This window comes from Polistes canadensis, unplaced genomic scaffold, assembly GCF_001313835.1.
Source record: "Polistes canadensis isolate GaletaPanama2010 unplaced genomic scaffold, ASM131383v1 scaffold_104, whole genome shotgun sequence".
NCBI classification, from domain to species: domain Eukaryota; kingdom Metazoa; phylum Arthropoda; class Insecta; order Hymenoptera; family Vespidae; genus Polistes; species Polistes canadensis.
The window spans coordinates 83,543-93,606 of NW_014569651.1; the positions used below are offsets into that span (position 1 = coordinate 83,543).

The following is a 10,064-nucleotide window of genomic DNA, read 5'->3' on the forward strand; positions in this document are numbered from 1 at the left end:
ATAAATATATATACATATATATATATATATATATATGTATATATATTTATAAAAATAAATAATTAATGATTGAGAATGATAGATAATGATGAAATAAAGTGAGTGTATTTACACTATAATAACATCGTGTTTGTTAGTCGATTTATATACTGGTAGTGAAGCTATGCGAGACTATCGATTGATCGAAAGTTCGTCTTACGATGCCAGAAAAGGGTAAGAGCTCGTTAAACCACGAATAAGAATAAAAAGACTTAAAGAATAAGAAGAAACGTGCCGTCCCTTGTTGATCCTTCGACGAAAACCAAGAGAAATCCTGATTTATACGACTAACCATCCTAGATTTATGTATATCGAACACACAACTAAAAAAACACACACACACACACACAGAAGAAAACACGTGAGACAGGTAAAACAATTTTAAACAGAGTGGTTAACGTGTGCTTAACCACACTCAAACTACATGTATTTTATAATACTCGAATAAATTCTCTCGCCGTATATAAAGATACACTCTTCGTTTTATCGAAGAGTATAATCATCTTTCTTATCAAGATATGATCCACACGAAGATAGATAGTATAGATAGATAGATCATTTGAATTTCTTTCAAAGAAATAATTCTTCGAATCTTTGACCACAATCGACATTATTTCAATAACATTTTCATTTAACTTTCATATCAAATATCTATTTACATATCATATTTAATTTTAATTTAAAATATGTATATAATGTATATTGCGGTGAGAAAATATCGTATGTATATGTTACAACGCGCGTGTAATATAAATGCTAACTATAATTATATATTAATATTTATATATGCACAATATTAATAATATTGATAAATATAATACATGACTTGTGTGCAATTAGATAATAAAATATTTGTAACCGCGCTTATATATCACAGATATATTTTAACTTCGATTAAAATAATGATGAAAAGAAACGAATAGAAATGATAGTGATAAGTGATGGTGGTGGTGGTAGTTTTGGTGATGGTGTTGGCACTTTAGTGACAATCTCGTGTCTCATTTAATTTCGTCATTAATATCGGTGCGATAATAAGGGAGGTATAAAAGGGGTAACGTACAGAGGCGTGAGATCGTTATCCGATATCTTCTTGTCGTGATCCATACTTGAGCTTTAACAACGCCAGACTTTGTTGGAATACAAATTGTCTTTCTCTCTCTTTTTCTTTTTTATTTTTCTCTTGAAAGAACTAGAACCGGGACGCGATGCTCGATAACGATCGACAAGATGCGAGTCTAAGCCGCCTATGCTGTTTTAATCTATTTTCGAGATCGCGCGAACTACGCGCTTCAGAAGATTATTTCCTATCAACATTATTTTTATTTTTGGGGTCTCTTTTGTTTTACGTTTTTTTTTTTATTTTTTTTTTCTTAAATTATAATTACAATAATTTATTTATACTTCGTATAATTATAAGTTATACCCACCTCTCGCAATGATATTTCAATATTTTATATATTATTAATTATCATAACGATCGATATAATTATCTCGTTTTTACGATTATTTCCAACTACAGTTATTACTTTAATTTCTATATATTCTAATTTATTTTTATAGAAAATTACAAAAAACACAATTCATATATTATATAATAACAAGAATTATTATAAAAAGTATAATATAATATATAGAATATTGTGTATCTTAAACAAAAATATGTATAAAAATACCAAAGCAACGCAATAATTTGACTAAACTAATTTACACTTATACACACACGCAGACACACGCACACGCAGACACATATACGTGAATGCATAAATCTATTGAAAGAGAACCAACCTAAGATCCATTCATTCACAAAGGCTTGTAAAATAAAAAATAATCAAGGTGCCGATTGCTATTGAATGAAGTAGAATATGTCTTTTTATTTCGGAAAAAGGTTTCAGAAACGGCCTTAGACGTGATTATAATGCGATCGTGCGAGAAAGACGAACAGCATCTGGCATAAGAGAACTTCCTGTCTCAAAGCAACCTATTTACGAAATGCATGCACGTGATTCTCTCTCTCTCTCTCTCTCCCTCTCTCTCTCTCTCTCTCTCTTTCTCTGTTTCTTTCTCTTTCTATTTTTCTTTCTTATTCTCAGCATTTAACATCCACATCCGTTTCAATCAAATAATACCAGTCACAATTAATTTCAAACTCATTCATTCAAAAAACTAAACATCGTCAATAAATTATTATAAATAAGGACAAAAATTTTCTTTTAATATACGAAACGTTCTCTATTAGTCGCTTTTTATTCGACAAGCAGGGATTCCTCAAAAACCACAAAGAATTTATTATTATTATTATTACTATAATAATATTACAAAAAGATTATAAATATAATAGAAAATAATTGAAGAAAAATATATAATAAATTTGAGTTTAATACATATATAGTTATATTATATATAGTTATATTATTTATATATCTATACATATATATATGTAATATAATATTAATTTTATATATATATTATTACATCATATACGGGGAAACAATTGTTTTAGAAAAAGTGTTTTTAATAGAAGATAAGAAAAGGGGGTTGCTTTGTAAGACAAAAAAAGCGTGTTGAAGATTTACACGAGAAGGAAGGAAATTCCGTTGCTTGGCCAACAGCAACCATTAAAACGATATCTCGGAGCTAATTGCAGTGCAAGTTCTCATCTCTTTTTCTATCTCTCTATCTCTTTCTCTTTTTCTCTCTCAAGAGGTGGTAGCACCTCGATGATACTCTTACAAGTACTTACTCGCCAGAACTCTGGCTTCCTTCTTCTTAACTTCCGCCTTTCGAGTGCCACCCTGATACATTCTTATACGAACCCTTCTGCTGAACTGTACTTCTATTATTTTTATTTATATTTTTTATTTCTCAATTGGTTCACTTTCTTTTTTCTTCTTTTCCTTTCTTTTAATTTTTTTTGTTCAATTTTTTTTGTAGATACAAATAGAAATTGCTTCGATTGATGTTTCTTGACATTGTTAAAACATATATTTATTGTAAGTACACATTATTATCAAAACGATTTTTATTTATAATATTACGGATCTGTGTATTGTATAATAATTAAAATATATAAATTTAATATTTCATCTCGTTTTTAGTATTATATTTATGTGAAATATTATACATAATATCTATTAACATTATATCAATCACGTTTTTAATCTTTAATAGTGTGTACAAATTTTAAACAAAAAGCATACTACAACTAACTAAGTATGATTTAACATAAATTTGATTTAATGACTTTTTGACTGAACGTAAACGATATTAATTACATTTATGACATATAAAACAAAATGATCAACTGGAAATGTTTATCGTAAAAATAAATATATATATCCCAAAATAACAATGTTTATTATTTATTAACAAAATTAAATATAAACAATATCTTAGAATGTTTTCTTTTTTTTGCTTATTACGAAAAATCTAATTTATTTATTTATAAAATATAATTACGATTATATGAAATAATTCATAATTATTGGATTTAGATTAGTAGAATGTATCAGAATGAGAAAGAAGAAAAAACGAAAGGAAAAGTGGTTGGATTGGTCGGTATCTTGTATACTATCTCTGAATCTTTATAAATAGACCATACTTTAGTGGTCCAGACTTTGCCAAGTTTAATACGACAACGAGATCGGTGAAACTTTGTTTTCAAGTTATCTCAGACGAGCCTGTCGAGTTTCAAACACTTTGAATTACACCTATCGTTAAGAGCAGACCTTTCGAGTGCCATGAACGATGAAAGATTCGAGTCCTTGATTCATTAATAAACTCGTTCAAGATTGACAAGGCGTTAACCGATTACATTCTAAATTTGTTTCCATTTATTTTTATTATCCGCCACGTCAATTAACCTATTATTATCGTGAACGCGTATCATAAATCATTTAAAAAAAAAAAAAGAAAAAAGAAATAGAAAATTCATTAGAACAATATAAGTCGTGGGGGGGGGGGGTATGTGCGCATGCTATTGAATAAATATTTAAAATAAAATAAATATCAATTTTTGACATACGTATATTAAATTAAATAATATGATTTTGTGGCTTTATATTATCAATGTTAATTGTATCAAAAAAAAAAAAAAAAAAAAAAAAAAACACGCGTTTAAATAAAAATATTCAATATAATAGAAAAGTACAAAAAATATTAATAAAATTATACGCACAAATATTAAATTTACATATAATATAAATTTAAAAATTAAAAAGACAAAAGCGTATCATAAAATATATAATAAAGAAAAAGAAGAAGAAAAAAAATCTATATTATTCGTGCGTACAAACGCGAATGATCTTAATAATTCAATTATATCGAAGTTTTAATGTATCTCATCTGTCAATCATACTAATAGTAATAGTAGTAGTAATAATACAAAAAACAAAATGCAAATATTTTATTAGACATAACACAACATTGAAGTACATCCATTATATATATATTATATAAAGAAAAAAAAACAATGGTGTATGGGATCATGTATGGAGAAAAATGAAGACGTCACGATGATGGTGGGCGCCCATAAAGACGAATCACATGGGCCACGAAATGCACACGACGGGATAGCGAATATCATAAATCATCCGGTTTCTGGACGCCATGAAAGGACAGAACCATCTCTCCCTCTCTCTCTCTCTCTCTCTCTCTCTTTATACATTCTGATAAACGTAAACACGCGTGTTAAATCCCCGAATGGAAGAGGAACGAACGATTATTTTCGTCGCGTGGCAGACACGCGTGACGCTTGTTCATCCTTCAACATTTTCTCGCCTTCTTCTTCTTCTTCTTCTTCTTATTCATCTTCTTCTATCTTCTTCTAACTCTAACTCTGAATCTGAGTCTGAGTCTGAGTCTCGTAGAACGAACGATTAGCAGCTTGACTTAGAATTAATGCGAGGAAGAAGACCGTGTGCGTCTACCGTCTGTCTGCTATTTTAAATGATACCATCCTATTCGTCTGAACTTAATCCCTTTATTTACTATACTTCTTGTAGACTCATCTTGATAAATAATTAATTTTGTATAATCGAGGATTTTGTCACTATTCGTGGCGAAATTTAATTCAAGGAAAATGAGAATGTAATATAAACGTGATTATAAATATTTTTATATATGTTCGTTTATTTAATTTACTTTATTTGCAATATATTTTTAATACTCTATTGTGTGTTTTATTTTTCTTATTTGGAAAAAAAAAAAAATAATTCGACGAATTTAACGCGTATGGATATACAATTGTTTGTTAATTATTTCTATTTTGTTCTTATATATTGAAATATTTTTAATAAATTAAATGAATAAACGTTTGCAATAAAAGATAAATAAATTCAAATGTTTGTAAAATATAATAAATAAACTGCAATGTTTCTAATGTGTCTGCTATACACAAATTAAAATATTATTTAATACATTAAATGATTAGAAATAATTTTTGTGATAACAAATATTCAAATATTAATACGAATAAAAATGTTATAATATTTTCTCAATTATCATCATTGCAATCGAATAGAATTATGGTGTAACGCGATTTACTTTATTAAGAAAAAAAAAAAAAAAATGCAAAAATAAGAAATAAAAGTAATATTTGAATAAACGAAAAGATAACGTTAAGGTTCCAAGAGATAATTCAAGAGACATACACAGACAACGCATCGCAATAAAAGCTACTGAGAAGAAACAAAAGGAAGCAAAAATAAATAACCAAGACGATTGGCACATTTAATGGCCTTAATCCCATTTCATTCTCTCGTATCTTGTTTACCAAGTTATTCCGGAACTATATGTAGAATAATTCGTATCGGAAGTTAACCTAGACCCCTATCTCTAATCAAACATTAAAAAAAACATTAAAAGAAAGAAAATCATTTTACAAAAATAACATTATTAAAAAAACAAAGCAAACATAATTTATAATACAAACAACGGATTGAAAATATATATATTGTATAAACGAAATCTATTATTTGAAATAAATTTCTAATTAATTATCAATACTTAATTTTCCGTATGAAATACACGTATAACTTAATTTTAATATCAATCTTATCGTTAATTTGATTTTTAATATTAATAAATACTTTTTTACATATTAAAAAATATTTCCGGATAAAAATTCTTTTATCTTAACACCCGTACACTTTGGTATAATCTTAATTCTTTTTTTTTTGGGAGGGGGAAGGAGGAATAAATTTAAATAATAAATTTAACAAAATTTACAGAACAATGAGTTTCTTCGATTTTAATAAAAAATTTCACACGTTTCACACCTACGTAACGATCATTAATCTTACACGCAAAATATTTCAAAGAAAATTTCTTAAATCTTATCGGAAAGCATGAAATAATATAATGCAAACGGTTACTTTTATTTCATCAAAAATCAAAAACAATAAACGAAAAGATTACGGAGAAAAGTATCTTTTTTTTTTTCTTTTAATCGCGAAGAATGAAGTATCTTATTTGACATTAAAAAAAAAAAAAGAAACAGATAAAATCCCATTAAGAATGGATGAACGAAACTCGTTGTATAATATATCGAAATAAAATTCAAGCAAGCAAGCAAGCAAGCAAGCAAGCAAATAAGTAAGTGAGTAAGTAAGTAAGTAAGTAAGTAAGTTTTGCGCAAACGGTTAGATCTATATACTTGTTTTCTATCTAAACGGTCGTTGGTGAATGGTAGTTCACTGAGTCAGAGAGAAAGATAAAGATAAATAATTAATTTAATTACTTACAGGGAAAGGCTAACTTTTAATAGTTACACTTAAACGTGAAGAATTAACGTAATCGCGTTAAACGTACCGAACGCGAATCTTTCTTAGCAGATAAATCGAAAATGAAAACAAAATACTTAAAAAACAAAAAAATAAAAAAGAAAGAAAAATGTATAACAAATTGGTTAGTAATGTAATTAGAAAGTTGACCGTATGAAAATAGAACTCACGTAATAAACACTATAAACAAAATATTTTATTTACATTTAAACGGACACTATTACGAAATGTAGAACGAAGTATGTAAACGTAACATTATTTTGTAGTAATAAAATATTGAAATAATCACGATCAAGTTTCTGAGGTATGAGAAAAATGATAGGATCGTGGTAACATTAATGTAAGAAGGTGTATTGATGACAAAGAAAAATAGAAATACGATGTTTAGCGTTTAATGGTTTTCGTTATTATATCTCGAGAATCCAATTTGGAAAAATTATCTGGATTATATAATATCTAGAATTATTTTGATTTGTGTATTCGTAAATTCCCCATTAACATACAAATATCAAATGGTTTTTCTTGAATTAAGTTTTCTAATCGAACCGAGCAGCTATAAAAGAAAATTATTGACCCTTAAATTATGGGGAACCATAATCGTAGGATCTATTAACTTTTTTCTTTACTCTGTGTGTATGTGTGTATGTGTGTGTGTACTTATTTAGGTATGAGATGAAGACATACATTTATATGAGAAAATATCAGACATATTTCATAACGAACTTAAATATATTCATAAATATTTATAATAAATAAAATAATGTAAATCTCTGCAAATAAATTCGTTCTTAGTATGCGTTTATGTGTATGAATATATGTGAGATAAAGATGTTACATTTTTATATGATAAAAAAATAGGACAGAATGCAGAAAATACTTTTCAATACATACATACATCACACTTACCATTTGAATGTATCATGTTCATGTTAATGTATCACGTCAGTAAAAATTACTTATAATTCTCTTAAAGAATTGATTAAATTTTCTTCTATTAATAAACAAATAAATCTATATGTATATGAATTATTATAATAAATAAAACGATATATATAAATTGTTCGATAAATTCCTGCGATATTGACCGTATATATATATATATATATATATATATTTATTCAAAAGAAAAAAAGAAAAAATAACCGAATACATTTATTGACACCAGTATTCAATATTCGCGTATAGAAAAACAATATTTGCCCAAATTTAAATACACACGACGAATGAAACAATTCAAATCTTAAATTAGTAATAGTTAAAAGGTAAAATGGTTAAAATCATTGACCCTTAAAGGCATAAAAAATCGTTAAACACGTTTAGCGTTCACCCTTTTCTATCGTGTGTGAAATATGTTTAAGATAGAAAAGGATAGATTTATGTGAATTAGTATGTGAGAGAGAGAGAGAGAGAATCGATGGTCAGAGAGAATGTCTTTGATCGTGTCCTCCTATTGGGCATAGCGTAAAAGGGCGACGTTTACACCGTAGGGTTTTCCTTGCACATTGGTCTAACGCGTATATTGCACCCTGTGTTGTAAGTGTATATATATATATATATAAATATATATAATATTAATCCCATGAGACAGAGAAGGAGACAAATAGAATCAAAATAAAATAGTAAAGGGAACATTCGTTGCTAAATATAAAGCTTTAAGAACCCGGGAGGTGCGGAATGTTCCTCCTGACACTTAATATTCTTGGACAGAAAGAGAAAGAGAGAAAGAAAATGAAAAAGAGAATAAAAAGAGAGAGAGAGAGAGAGAGAGAGATAAAGAGAGAAATAATAAGAAAGAAAAGTGGGAATCTTTTACGAGGTCGACCTTCTCGGGGTCTTACGAATACGTGAAAAATTTTACCCATCTATTTTTCCTTTTGTTTTTTTTTTTTTTTTTTTATCGTGCGTGTGTGCGTAAGCATGTGTGTTAAGATTTGTTTCTGGACCACACGCGTTACACATATTTCATATATAAAGTGGTAGAAATACAAAATTTACCGGTGGTTCGAATTAATTTTGTGTCATTATTTTTAAATAATTGTTTTTTTTTTTTTTTTTTTATTTCTCTTTAATATTATTACGGATGATACATTTTTCGTTACGGTATTTTTATTATAATTGTATTTTCTTTTTTTTTCTATGATATAATATCGGTGTATCATTATATTTTCATGGGGTTTGTATTCTTCATGCTTTTTAATTTATAGTAAATTAATAAAAAAAAAAAGATTTTTAAAACAAATGAGAATCTTAATAAGATAAATAAATCCAAGAATTAATATGTTATATTATTTGTCAAATTAGTATATACTTCGATGAAACTTAAATTTAACCTAAACTTAAATACCATAAAATACACTTACAATAATAAAAACAAACGTAAAAATAAATAAAATGCATTTACACCGAAAGATGATAATATTAAATATAAGTATCCATATTATTATAATAAAAAAATTTTTTTCTCGTGATCCCCTTCACCTTCCCCCTACCTCTTTAAAAATAATTATCTTTATAAAAATCTTACCATTTTTAAGTCCACGTTTAGAACCACGGGCTATCGTTGGATCCCATAAGATGAAGGACGACAGCAAAAGAAATCGTAGCATCCAGGAAAAGGTCGATGATCTCGACGCCATAATGTAAAACAAAAAAAAAGAAAGAAAAAAAAAAAACCGAACCGAACGAAACAGGTACAACCAAAAAAGAAAAAACGACAAAAAAAAAGAAAAAAAAAAAGCACAAATCAAATCCTATGTTTCCTCGATATCTTTATGTCTTCCTTATTTTCCACGATTTTTCTTTTCTATTTTTTTTTTGCTTTGTTTTGTTATTTCTATACGTTTCTCGTTTCGTTTTCTATTATTCTAATCCTATCCTAGTCTTCTTCCCAGATTTTTTCCTATCCACATAGATCCACGTTGATCCTCGATCCACTTCGTTCTTACTTCTTTTATCTTTCTTCTCACCTTTGAACATTTCCCACGGTTTATCCGCGAGAATCGATCTATCGAAACTATTAGATCGTCTTTATGATCTTACACGCACTAGATATTTGATTTTATTTGATTGATTGATTGATTGATTGATTTATTTATTTATTTATTTATTTATATATTTAAATATAAATTCAAATTAAAATGTGGATCGCGTTATTAGGTCAGGAAAATGTTAAACCGTTCGTTTCAAATTTAAATCATTAAATTCAAATCGATAAATATCAATAGTCTTAATCTTAACAAATTATTA

The 10,064-nt window shown here is 27.5% G+C and overlaps 1 protein-coding gene across 1 annotated transcript in view; it reads right to left on the reverse strand.

The window, feature by feature from the left end:
- LOC106787553 (laminin subunit alpha-1-like) overlaps window positions 1-10,064 on the reverse strand; it is a 46,783-nt gene extending 36,719 nt beyond the window's left edge. Inside the window, exon 1 of the mRNA XM_014749982.1 lies at window positions 9,343-10,064. Within this exon, the coding sequence (XP_014605468.1) occupies window positions 9,343-9,454 (112 nt within the window). The 5' untranslated portion in view covers window positions 9,455-10,064. The remainder of the gene's footprint in view (window positions 1-9,342) is intronic.